The following is a 13592-nucleotide window of genomic DNA, read 5'->3' as shown; positions in this document are numbered from 1 at the left end:
AGTGCAGTGGCATGATCATAGCTCACTGTAACCTTGAACTCCTAGGCTCAAGGCATCCTCCTGCCTCAGCCTCCCGAGTAGCTAGGACTATAGGTGTGTGCCATCATACTCAGTTAATTAAAAAAAATTTTTTTTGTACAGATAGGGTCTTGCTGTGTTGCCCAGGCTAGCTTTGAATGCCTGGCCTCAAGCAATTCTCCTGCCTCAGCCTCCCAAAGCACTAGGATTACAGGTGTGAACCACCATGCCCAGCCATCTTTACTTAATATTAAAGTCTTGGCTGGGCGCAGTGGCTCACGCCTGTAATCCCAGCACTTTGGGAGGCCGAGGAGGGCAGATCACAAGGTCAAGAGATCGAGACCATCCTGGCCAACATGGTGAAACCCCGTCTCTACTAAAAATACAAAAATTAGCCAGGCGTGGTGGCAGGCGCCTGTATTCCCAACTACTCAGGAGGCTGAGGCCAGAGGATTGCTTGAACCTGGGAGGTGGAGGTTGCAGTGAGCCGAGATTATGCCATTGCACTCCAGCCTGGAGACAGAGTGAGACTCTGTCTCAAAAAAAAAAAAAAAAAAAAAAGGCCGGGTGCGATGGCTCATGCCTGTAATCCCAGCACTTTGGGAGGCTGAGGCAGGTGGATTACCTGAGCTCAGGAGTTTGAGACTAGCCTGACCAACATGGAGAAACCTCGTCTCCACTAAAAATACAAAATTAGCTGGGCGTGGTGGTGCATGCCTGTAATCCCAGCTACTTGAGAGGCTGAGGCAGGAGAATCGTTTGAACCCGGGAGGCAGAGGTTGTGGTGAGCCAAGATCACGCCGCTGCACTCCAGCCCGGGCAACAGAGCGAAACTCTGTCTCAAATAAATAAATAAATAAATAAATAAATAAATAAATAAATAAAATTAAAGTCTTGATATATTTTTCTAGTTACAGGTATTTCTTACCTTCTCTTTTAAACTCAAAGCTCCCAGAAAATAAAGGCCAGCAAATACCATGCCAGGCTTCACTTAGAAGAAGGCAGCTCTAAAACAACTATCATCAACCCTGCCGAAGCTGTGCCATTTCTCGGGTTGTCTGACGTCATGACATCACGCCCTCTTTCTCCAGTGCCGTGGCTGCTGACGTATAATGGAAAGAGCTCTGGACTTGAAGGCAAATAGGCTGGGGTTCAAAATCCTCATTCAGCCTTTCAGAAATGTGCAACTTATGCAAGCCGTTTATCCGCAACTGCAAATTGGGAAAAAACACTTCCTTCTCATTGTTGCTATGTGATATCATCATGTGTATGAAAGAATCTAGCACAGTCTTTGATACATAGTAGTACTCAATATATGCTAGTTGAGGCCGGGCACAGTGACTCATGCCTGTAATGCCAGCGCACTGGGTGGCCGAGGCGGGTGGATCACTTTGAGGTCAGGAGTTCAAGACCAGCGAGACTCTGTCTCAAAAAAAAAAAAAAAAGAAATGCTAGTTGAATCCTCATCACCTAAAAGGTTACTAACCAGTGTGTGTGTAACATACAACTTATATTGTTTTATAAGGGAAGCAAAGAGTTCCAATTGTTTGAGAATCTTCCAGAAATACTTATGACAGCCTTCTCTGCCCCAATACCACTCCCCCCACTGTCATACACACATTCTAACAACTGGAGGGACAACTGAAAAGGCAAAAAGAAATCAGACTAGGACTCATAGATCTAGGCCTTCCAAAGAACAGGGAGGAACAGGAGTCACAAAACAAAGAACACCTCCTCTGGAGGGACTGTTGGAAGGAAGTTCAGTGAAAGAACACTGCTGACCAAAGCCACTGCTCTCCAAGAGCAATCCTTCAGAGCCTCACCAAATCTGGAATCAGTGCAGAACTGGGGAAACTTCATCAGATCAACCTGGCTCCAGAATCTGACTACAGCTAACAAAGGACTCAGACTCAGAGGCCTCTTCACAAAAATGCTAATAGAGTGAGTCTAAGACACACTCAAGAGCATGAGCAAGAGGAAAGATTTTGTAGAGCTGGAATACAGGTAATTTCCAAATATTAGTGACATCACCTTCAACCCTGGTGACCCTGGATGCATACACTTTGGGTAGGTGGAATAAGGAGGCCTAGAGATTCTTTAGTCCCTCTGGGAGGCTGTTTTCTACCACCACCTTTCCAGTGTCTGTTCTTGTACCTCTGAAATGTTAAGGTTACTTTTTTTTTCTTTTTGAGACGGAGTCTCGCTCTGTTGCCCAGGCTGGAGTGCAGTGGCACAATCTCGGCTCACTGCAAGCTCCGCTTCCCGGGTTCATGCCATTCTCCTGCCTCAGCCTCATAAGTAGCTGGGACTGCAGATGCCCACCACCATGCCTGGCTAATTTTTTGTATTTTTAGTAGAGGCGGGGTTTCACCATGTTAGCCAGGATGGTCTCAAACTCCTGACCTCGTGATCTGCCCACCTCGGCCTCCCAAAGTGCTGGGATTACAGGTGTGAGCCGCCGCGCCTGGCCCAAGGTTACTTTTTTTTTTTTTTTTTTTTTTGAGACGGAGTCTCGCTCTGTCACCCAGGCTGGAGTGCAGTGGTGTGATCTCGGCTCACTGCGAGCTCTGACTCTCGGGCTCATGCCATTCTCCTGCCTTAGCCTCCCGTGTAGCTGGGACTACAGGCGCCCACCAGCACGCCCAGCTAATTTTTTCTATTTTTAGTAGAGACGGGGTTTCACCGTGTTAGCCAGGATGGTCTCGATCTCCTGACCTCGTGATCCGCCCTCCTCGGCCTCCCAAAGTGCTGGGATTACAGGCGTGAGCCACCGCACCCGGCCGGTTACTTTTAACTGCCCAATATCATATAGTCCAGCTCCCTGCCTCCCAGCAGTCACCACTGAAGTTTTGCAGAAAGACGGATGGGGAACTCTTCTGTTCTCAGAGATCATCAAAAAAGGCTACTTCTGTTTCTTTCTGCCAACTCTGCCAAGCAAGTTCATTCCTGAATTTAATATCCCTGATGCAGACTGAGCTTGGTATTGGTAAGAAGGTGGCAACTCTTTCACTATGCTCTCTCTCAAAATTAGGTAGTGCCCTCTGAGCAGTAGAACCAGCATGGCTGCCTATGTGGATCTGTCTCTACTCGCAACTGTGAGTTGCACAGGAATAATACGGAAGCTTTAATCATTCCCTGCCACACCTTCGTAGGGCATTCTCATCAGAGGGTCACCGATTCTACTGGGACCACTACCTTTTACGTCTGCTTAGAAACTCATGTGATAGCCTCAATCAACTTAAACAATCAACTTCTTTTTCTCAGTCTCTATGTTTGGTACATCCTTTCCTCTCCCTCTATTCCATAGACTTTTAAGTCACTGGAAGCTCCTAGAAGTCCACTTTTCAAAACTTTCAAGGGAAATACAGTTCAGACATTCTCCCACATAATAGTGTCTCAGACCTCACTAGAAAATTTAGCAAATGCCTGCCCCAATTAACTACAATTGGGATTATTACTGGCACCAGGAAGGCAAATAAGGATACTATCACCTCTTTTATCTCACAGGCAAAAGAAAAACTCCCAGGGCTCAGCTAAGAATCACATCGCAGTATTCAGAGGATTTTGCTACTCAACACTCTCCCTCCTGGCAGCTTTTACTCCTCAGGGAGCTAGACAATGTTGAGAGGTGCAAGAAAAACAGATTCCTCTCCTATATATGCAGCTCTGCCACTAGAAACCACCAAACTGGAGCTGGTCTCTTCCCTGGCCTCTCAGGAACCCAGGCACTGCCTGCATCTGAAGCAAGTCATATGGAGAAGAAGGTGTTGTAGGGAATAGGGTTAAATTGCTTTAGCTATTTATTATTACTATTATTTTTATTTTATTTTATTTATTTTTTTGAGACAGAGTCTCCCTCTGTTGCCCTGGCTGGAGTGGAGTGCAGTGGCGCAATGTCGGCTCACCGCAACCTCCGCCTCCCAGGTTCAAGGGATTTTCCTGCCTCAGCCTCCCAAGTAGCTGGGATTACAGGCACCTGCCACCATGCCGGGCTGATTTTTGTATTTTTTGTAGAGAGAGGGTTTCACCATGTTGGCCAAGCTGGTCTCAAACTCCTGACCTCAGGTGATCCGCCTGCCTTGGCCTCCCAAAGTGCTAAGATTACAGATGTGAGCCACTGTGCCTGGCCTTATTTTTATTTTAATTTTTTTTTGAGACAGGGTTTCACTCTGTTGCCCAGGCTGGAGTGCAGTGGCGTGATCTCAGCTCACTGCAACCTCCACCTCCCAGGCTCAAGCAATTCTCTTGCCTCAGCTTGAGCAGCTGGGATTACGGGCATGCACCACCATGCCTAGCAAATTTCTGTATTTTTAGTAGAGATGGGGTTTCGCCATGTTGGCCAGGCTGGTCTTGAACTCCTGGCCTCAGACTCCCAAAGTGCCCGCCTCGGCCTCCCAAAGTGTTGGGATTACAGGTGTGAGCCACTGTTCCTGGCCTATTTTTTTTTTTTTTTTTTTTTTGAGACAGGGTCTGGCTCTGTTGCCCAGGGTGCAGTGCAGTGGTGAGATCATAGCTCACTGCAGCCTTGACTTCCTGGGCTCAAGTGATCCTTCCACCTCAGCCTCCCGAGTAGCTGGGACTGCAGGCATGCACCACCACACCCAGCTAATTTTTGTATTTTTTTGGTAGAGATGAGGTCTCGCCATGTTGGCCAGGCTAGTCTCAAACTCCTGGGCTCAAAGTGATCTTCCCGTCTCAGTCTCCAAAGTGCTAGGATTATAGGCATGAGCTACCACACCCAGCCTGCTTTAGCAATTTAAATAATAAAAGATGGCCATCGTGGTGACTCATGCCTGTAATCCCAGCACTTTGGGAGGCCAAGGCGGGCGGATCACATGAGGTCAGGAGTTTGAGACCAGCCTGACCAACATGGAGAAACCCCATCTCTACTAAAAATAAAAAATTAGCTGGGCTTGGTGGTGCATGCCTGTAATCCCAGCTACTCGGGAGGCTGAGACAGGAGGATCCCTTGAACCCAGGAGGCGAAGGCTGTGGTGAGCCGAGATCGTGCCATTGCACTCCAGCCTGGGCATCAAGAGCGAAACTCCATCTCAAATAATAATAATAATAAAATAATAGTAATAAAAAATAGGCTGGGGGCGGGTAATCCCAGCACTTTGGAAGGCCGAGGCGGGTGGATCACAAGGTCAAGAGATTAAAACCATCCTGGCCAACACAGTAAAACCCCATCTCTACTAAAAATACAAAACTTAGCTGGGCGTGGTGGCGCATGCCTGTAGTCCCAGCTACTCAGGAGGCTGAGGCAGGAGAATCGCTGGAACCCGGGAGGCAGAGATTGCAGGGAGTCCGATCGTGCCACTGTGCGCTCTCCACCCTGGCAACAGAGCGAGACTCCATCTCAAAAAAAAAAAAAAAATAGGAAAGGGATTCTCCAAAACCTAAATCCAGATATGGTTCTCAACATCAGTTCATTCATTTTCTTTAATTTTTTTAATTAAAACAATTGTTTTATAGACACAGGGTCTTGCTCTGTTGCTCAGGCTGGTCCTGAACTCCTTGCCTCAAGCAATTGGCCTCCCAAAGTGCTGGGATTACAGGTGTGAGCCACCGTGCCCAGCTTGATTCATTTATTTTTGAATGCCAAAAAAATATGCCTTTGTGGGCAGGGCGTGGTGGCTCACGCCTGTAATCCCAGCACTTTGGGAGGCTGAGGAGGGCAGATCATCAGGTCAGGAGATGGAGACCATCCTAGCTAACACGGTGAAACCCCGTCTCTACTAAAAATACAAAAAATTAGCCGGGCGTGGTGGTGGGCACCTGTAGTCCCAGCTACTCAGGAGGCTGAGGCAGGAGAATGGCATGAACCTGGGTGGCGGAGCTTGCAGTGAGCCCAGATCATGCCACTACACTCCAGCCTGGGCGACAGAGTGAGACTCTGTCTTAAAAAAAAAAAAAAAAAAAAAAAAAAAATGCCTTTGAGGGTAACTGTTCTAAAGAAAGTGAAAGGACTAGAAAGCAAAAGAAAAAGTGAAGGAAAAAGTCCTGTATTCAACAGCCTTCCCCTTCTAAGTCAGAGGAATAAGAAAAAAGTGACAGAAGACAATCTAAATTTTTAATATTAAATGACTCCTATGGCCTTCAAGGGGGTTCAGACAACTGAGGCTCTACACTTCACATTGGGAACCTAAATTCTCCTTCCAGTCAGACTGGAAGGGAAATGGAAGAGGCCTCCCCTGTTCCACAGCCTAACAGCTGGCCCCTAGGAAAAGTTGACAACTGACTGAGTTCCACAACTCCCAACTGGGCAAAGTAGGGAATTCTGGTCTGAGTGACAAGGAATTGTTACAGGTCATGCAGAGCAGCAGCTGGAGAAGACACAGAAGATATACACATATGTTCTGTGTGACTGAGCAGTTAAAAATACATGTCTGCAGAGGACTCTGTGGGGAGGAGATGCTATCGCTTAACCTAGCTCCCCATTTCTTATCACCTCAAAAGATTCCAGGCAAACAACCTTCTACTGGCCTCCATTAAAGGACTTACTGGATCGGTCTCTGCTAGGACAGAATGGTAAAGAGCCCCAAACCAATCCCCTCACCCAGTTAATCACCATTCTCTTTTTCAAATCTTTTTCCATGGACTAGATAAATATGGATTGGTTTGTGCCAATTCTGATATTTTTATGTTCTTATATTTTCATAGAATGGCTTCAAGAGATCATCTGATCTAGTGCCCTGCTTCCAAGCAGGCAGGCAGGCTCAGTTTTCTTCCTTTTAAAGGATCCTTTATTTCCTCACCCCTTACTTTTTTATTTTTTTCCTTTTTCTTTTTTAACTCTTACTCTGTTGCCCAGGTTGGAGCGCAGTGGTGGAATCTGGTTGGGGATGCTTCCAAGGAGGAAAGCTTCTTCCTGGCCTCAAGCTATCCTCCCGCCTAGGCCTCCCAAAGTGCTGAGATTACAAGGCATGAGCCACCACAACTAGTCTCCTCTATCCTTTTTTATACATCTCATAATCCTTGGAGATGGATCCACAAGAGATGGAAAAACGGGTAAGGAAACCAATATCTGACATTCATTCTACAAGGTGAATTAAGAGAGACTGTCAAAAGTTAATGGAAAAGAAAGGTTCAAATATATTAAATATTATTTAAAGTTATACAGGTGTCCAGTAGAAGAAATAAAAATGACATAATTACATAAATGAGAGGTATATCCTCTAAAGCTAAATCCTTGTGTGTAACAATAAGAAACAGAGGAACAAATGGCCAGGCGCAGTGGCTCATGCCTGTAATCCCAGCACTCTGGGAGGCTGAGGCAGGTGGATCACCTGAGGTCAGCACTTTGTGACCAGCCTGGCCAACATGGTGAAACCCCGTCTCTACTAAAAAATACAAAAAATTAGCCAGGCGTGGTGGTGGGTGCCTGTAATCCCAGCTACTTGGGAGGCTGAGGCAGGAGAACTGCTTGAACCCGGAGGCAGAGGTTACAGTGAGCCAAGATCGTGCCACTGCACTCTAGCCTGGGCGACAGGACAAGACTCCATCTCACACAAACAAACTAACAAAAACAACAACAAAAACAAACAAAAAAACCAAAGAAATAGAGGAACTAGCATTTTATCTAAAGCTATGGTGATAACCTTCAGAACACTGAGATAATTAAAGAGGTTAACTCTGTGAGAACAGGAGTAGGGATGAACGGAAACAGGACTGCTGTTTTTCTTCATAAACTCCTTGAGTACCATTGGATTTGTTACCAAATGCATGCATCCCTTCAAAAAAAATTTTTCTTTTTCAGATGGAGTCTCGCTCTGTCACCCAGGCTGGAGTGCAGTGGCGGCCATCTCAGCTCACTGCAACTTCTGCCTCTCAGGTTCGAGTGATTCTCTGCCTCAGCCTCCCGAGTAGCTGGAATTACAGGCACACGCCACCACACCTGGCTAATTTTTGTATTTTTAGTAGAGATGGGGTTTCACCATGTTGTCTCGAACATGCCAGGCTGGTCTCCAACTCCTGACCTCAAGTGATCCGCCTACCTTGGCCTCCTGAAGTGCTGGGATTACGGGCATGAGCCATGGTGCCCGGCCCAAAAATAATTTTTAAAGAGAAGTTGCTCCTCAAAAGAGACTCCATTATCATCTTTGGCTGCCTGTTCTGCTGTTGAGGAGTTCCTCCTCATGTCTTAACATCTAACTCAAACCTTTCTTTAAGGATGTCTCAACTCATCTCTCCCCTTTGACCTCAATGGTAAAGGTAGAGATTGAGTACTCCTTTTTCCTTATAGAAACTCAGGGCCAGGCAGTCAAGCCAGCTCCAGCCCTACCAGGATCCAGGTAAATGCTGACACAAGGGCCCAGAGAGTGCGGGCATTAGGGGAGAGGGCATTCTCAAGCTACTAGCACGAGGGTAGGGAGGGCAGTGGTCTCATGGTAGTTAAGTCAATATTGATTCAGGCTGAGAACTCTGTGCAGAGCCATGGAGCTGGTATAAGCAGATTCCAGCCAGACAGCCCAAGCCAGCTATGGGAGCCGCTACTGAAACAGACAGATGGCAAAGAAAGCAGCCTGTGCACTCACCTCTCTGAATTGTTCCTCCCTACTGCGAGTCCCAAATACACTTGGACTGGGTCCCCTCTTGTCCCATGCCAATTATTGAAGGGTTCCTCCCAAACCTTTTCCCCAAATCAAGGAATCTCAATTTGCTGCTTTGGATGGTGTTCAGCATTCTCATGGAGTGTGGACCCAACTCTAAGAAGAAAGCAGGGAAACAAGAGGAAATATGATTTCTGGTTGGGGATACTTCCAAGGAGGAAAGCTGCTTCTTTTTTTTTTTTTTTCCTGAGACGGAGTTTCACTCAGTCACCCAGGCTGGAGTGCAGTGGCGTGATCTTGGCTCACTGCAACCTTCACCTCCTGGGTTCAAGTAACTCTCCTTGCTTCAGCCTCCGGAGCAGCTGGGATTACAGAAGCCCGCCACCATGCCCGGCTAATTTTTTTTATTTTTAGTAGAGACGGGGTTTCACCACGTTGGCCGGACTGGTCTCGAACTCCTGACCTCGGGTGATCTGCCTGCCTTGGCCTCCCAAAATGCTGGGATTACAGGTGTGAGCCACCGCGCCTTATAGGAAAGCTTCTAATAAGGGGAATTATGAGGAGACTGCACCATGACTTAACGACAAGGAAGAGAAAGAAGTGGGATAAGATGACATAACTACTCCCAAACAGGCCTAGAATCAGAAAATGAATGGAATCTCATGTGCCCTTTCACTATCACAGGCTGAGAGAGACATGGCGGCAACTAGTTGCCTAAGTCTCAGTTCACTCCAAGTTCTCTTTTCCAGCCAGCTTCCTCAAAGTGCTTTCCCACAAACATACTTTCCACCTACAGAATCTGGAGTTATGGATCAAGTACATGAGGAACAGCACAGAAAATCAGCCACTTAATGCACTGGGGGAAAAAGCAAAGCAGATGAAAGCAGCAGGCCTGGAGCTTGTCTTTCAAAATGACTTACACCCCTGGTTGTGGACTAGAAACATCTGACAGAAAGACCAAGGTGAAGGAAAATTCTCAGGATGACTAAACCACTACTAATAAATACCTTTTGCCTGAGGAACCCAAAATGTTTTGTAAACAAATAAACCAAATCTGATTTTTTCCCCCAACCCACATCCTGCTACCAACTTATTACTGCACTGATGCCTATAGAGAGTGGGCCATTTTCCAAAAGGATCGCTCTAGAGGTCAAGTGAGGAAGTCACATGCTGAACCCAGGAGTCCTGATTCTGAATGTACAAGCTCTTTCCATTGTCTCATGTTCCTTTTTCCACTTACACCCTTACCCCACTCCAGGCCTGAGTTCTTATGGAACCAACCAAAACTATTCTAGTAAACCACAAGAATAAACTGATTCCTCATGGATCTGGACAGGGGTGGGAAGGCACTCTATTCTGTGATTCCTTTAACAAAAGCCTAAAATTAAATAATCTGAAACAAGATTTCTCACAATCTCATTCAATTTCCACGCAGGCCTGTTCATCCCTCTTAGTGGCTGCTCCGGAGTAGTCAACCAAGTGTAATCTGATAGGGACTTCTTCAAAACTTGCTCCGGCCTTCAGAAACACCCTTCTGTCCTGAACGGCCTGAGGCAGCTGAGGCTCCCCCTGCTCACAACACATTTTTCTTCTTAGTTCAAGGTTTAGTTGATCCTGAAATAAGTGGTATGTGGAGATAAAGAGTGTGACAGAGAACACATGAAGCCCACGGGAAAAACAGACCAAATGTCACAAGGATCAGGGAAATCCTTGAAACTCGAGGGAGGTGTCAAAGTTGGAAATCCTGAATGGGAAGGGCACTGTCAAATCTCTCCCCTACAGACAGAAACCTCCAGAAGGTTGGGGGATTGAGGAGGGAGAAAGAGAAGCTAAAGAAAGTTATAGGGATCATAATGCATCCCAGAGAAGGGTGAGGACTAGGTTCAAAGTAAGAATGTAAATGGTACTTTCGGATTGATGACAAGGGCCCGAGATCCCCTAAGGAGAAGGGAACAGGCAATTCTTGGAAGCCAGGAGCTGGCTGGGTGGGTGGGTGACGGTGAGGTAATGGAATCAGAAGCAGCACAGGAAGACAGGGATACAATCTTTAGCTCAGGGAAATGGGAACCCAGTGCTGGAGTTGCACAGGGACATTGGAGGAAAAGGGCAAACTAGGAAAAGAGATAAAGGTGGAGTCCATGGAAGAGGTTTGGGGCAGGGGCAGAGACGACAAGGAAGGACAAGGATGGGCATTATGGGAGTCGACTGATGTGGAAAGGGTTCATGACTTGAAAAAAAGAATAATTCGAGACGTAGGCAACAGGGATGAGTGAGGGAGGGGGGAATCCCCGAGGCAGAGGAGGAGCTAATAGAAGAGGAAGCCAAAAAGCGGAGGAGGACCCCAGGCCTGAGAGGAAAGGGTGGAGAAGCAACCCGGAGTGCAGCTGACACCAGGAGGGCAGTTTCGTAGTCGAACTCAGGTGGGGAAGACTGTGCGGGACAGGGTGGGAGAGGGACCATCCCCCCAACAGGGCAAAGGTGACTCATGGAGGAGGAGTAGCTTACCTCTGGGGGACCCCCGCGGAGGGGGTGCGGGCAGTCGCGGTGGGACTGCCGACACTGCCGCCTCAGCAGCAGCGACCGCTCCCGGGTTCCATTGGCCGCCTGCGCTTCCCTGACAGCGGCCGCGGCGGCTACACCAGGCCCCGGCTGCGGGGCTGCCCGCGGCGCCGCCTGAGGGGGCCTTCAGGCTGCCACAAGTTCGACCGGGCCACACAATCTCCTCTTCCTCCTTCAGTACAACCAAGACCAAAATAAAATAAAATAAAATAAAATTCCCCAGCAGGTCTCGATGTAGTATTCTTCTACGGAGTCCAAGCCAAGCCTTTCTTCCCAGGATACGCTTTCCTGCTTCCCCAACGGTCAGGACCCTACCGATTCCATAGTAATCTAAGGAGTCGAGTGAGCTGCCCGGAACATGCCTGTTCAGAAATAGAAAAGGGGGCGGGGAAAAGATGTTTGGAAGCTCTCGAGGGAGAGAGGGCGAAGGGAGGAGCTTACGGGTGGGAGGAGGGGCCAATCTTTTTTTTTTTTTTTTTTTTTTTTTTTTTTTTTTTTTTTTTTGAGACGGAGTCTCTCTCTGTCGCCCAGGCTGGAGTGCAGTGGCGCAGTCTCGGCTCACTGCAAGCTCCGCTTCCCGGGTTCACGCCATTCTCCTGCCTCAGCCTCTCCGAGTAGCTGGGACTACAGGCGCCCGCCACCACGCCCGGCTAATTTTTTTGTATTTTTAGGAGAGACGGGGTTTCACCGTGGTCTCGATCTCCTGACCTCGTGATCCGCCCGCCTCGGCCTCCCAAAGTGCTGGGATTACAAGCGTGAGCCACCGCGCCCGGCGAGAGGGGCCAATCTTTAAGAAGCGGACCTAAGCGACAGAAGCCGAGAGAGAAGTAAAATTTGCTGCATGAGTAGGGTGAGCAGGCGGGCGTGGGTGCCCTGTTAAAGAAGTATGGACATATGCATACTTCCAGAAGTATATTAACATGCAAGTTATATGTAAATGACCGTTTGAGTAACTAACCAAATTACCGTAATTGCAACCAATGACTTTTCCCCCTCCCGTATGCTACAAGACTCCCTTAGTAAATCAGGCTGTGGGATGGACGCTGGGTTCCTAGAAGGGCGCGCAGGAAGACGGCGGACGGGGAAGACGTTCTTCCTCACTGCGCTTTTCCTACTTATCTTTGAGGACGATGCGGAGATTAAGCTCTTTAACGTTTCGGGAATGGCGCGGTCCAACCGCGTCAATCTTTCCCCGTTAGAGGCCCGACTCGAGGCCGTGGTTCTGCCTCCGAGGTCACCACCTGCCAGGGCAGCCTGTGACCTCCAGCATCCATATGCCCAGCCCTCCAGGGAGGGGCTGGACAGGGCCAGGTTGGGAGAGGTGAGTGAAACGACAAAGGCTTGGAGGGCACAATCCCTTCTTCCAAACAAAACGAAACCATATTAGGCTAAGCAAATAAACAAAAACATGCCATGCAAATGGCCTCTGGTGTTGCTTTTGTGTATTTTTCGTTTGTTTGTTTTGTAAAGACAGGGTCTTGCTATGTTGCCCAAGCTGGTCTCGAACTGTTAGCCTCAAGCAATCTGCCGGCCTCAGGTACCAAAGCGCTGGGGTTATAGGCCTGAGCCACCTCGCCCAGCCAGTTTTTTGTGTATTTTTCGGTTAAGATTGTTGATTTAGAGCCCTCTTGGTCCTCAGAACCTCCATCTCAATGCCTTTCCTAGGGCTTTACTTAATATACAATGCCCCTCATTAGGGCCTTACTTAATACATTGAGGCTAGTTATTTGAGTCCGGGTCTTGAATGCCATCTTCCCTGCCACTTACAAACCATTTGATTTGGAATAACTAATGTAACCTCTTTGAACCTCAGTTTCTATGTCTATGAAGAAGACATATGGATGAAGTAATATTAGCCAATTACAGGGTTTTGTTAGGATCAAGAGAGTACAAGTTGCTACTATAGTACTTTATTATTAATTATTGGGACAATCATACAGGATAGATGATGAAAGAGTCATTGCTACAATGTTTAATTGGAAGGCAGAATAAAGTGTAATAGCTTGAAAATGCCTGTGTAAAACATGCAGTATGTACAACAGTAGAACAAATGGGGTAGCTAACCTAATTGCTGAAGGGACATAGTAGAGTTTAAGTTAATTTGGAAGGCCTATATGTGTATGGACACACACACATATATACACACACACCAGTATATGGTGAATGAATGAATGGAAGGCTTCTTAGAAATATTGTGAGTCAGGTCTTAGAATAGATGTTGGATATAACCCAGCAAAATAAAAGACGAGCGAGCATTCTGAAAGCAAAAAAATTGTATGTTGAAGAATAGAAATGGGAATTTGCTTATATCATGAGGAGAGGGCAAGCAGACAAGCTAGGTTAAAGCAGGAGTACAGTATGAAAGATGAACAAAGAATGGGGACAAGAGTGCCAAAGATAGTTTAAATTTATCAGCTGGGCACAGTGGCTCACACCTGTAATCCCAGCACTTTGGGAGGCTGA

The 13592-nt window shown here is 47.3% G+C and overlaps 1 protein-coding gene across 10 annotated transcripts in view; it reads right to left on the bottom strand.

Moving 5' to 3' along the window:
* PI4KB (phosphatidylinositol 4-kinase beta) overlaps positions 1 to 11519 on the bottom strand; it is a 37372-nt gene extending 25853 nt beyond the window's left edge. For 3 of the 10 annotated variants that reach the window (XM_030824562.1, XM_030824555.1, XM_030824560.1), the window contains exons 1-2: positions 11076 to 11509; positions 9983 to 10184 (exon numbers count right to left, since the gene is read on the bottom strand). In XM_030824562.1, coding sequence (XP_030680422.1) covers positions 9983 to 9990 — 8 coding nt within the window. In that variant the 5' untranslated portion in view covers positions 9991 to 10184; positions 11076 to 11509. Of the gene's footprint in view, positions 1 to 8555; positions 8727 to 9982; positions 10185 to 11075 lie in introns of all 10 variants that reach the window. The other 7 variants (XM_030824556.1, XM_030824561.1, XM_030824564.1 and 4 more) reach the window with 4 other exon arrangements.
* Between the last annotated feature and the right edge of the window lie 2073 nt (positions 11520 to 13592).

Source organism: Nomascus leucogenys, chromosome 12 (assembly GCF_006542625.1).
Source record: "Nomascus leucogenys isolate Asia chromosome 12, Asia_NLE_v1, whole genome shotgun sequence".
In the NCBI taxonomy this organism is placed as follows: domain Eukaryota; kingdom Metazoa; phylum Chordata; class Mammalia; order Primates; family Hylobatidae; genus Nomascus; species Nomascus leucogenys.
This window is presented reverse-complemented; position numbering and strand designations above follow the sequence as displayed.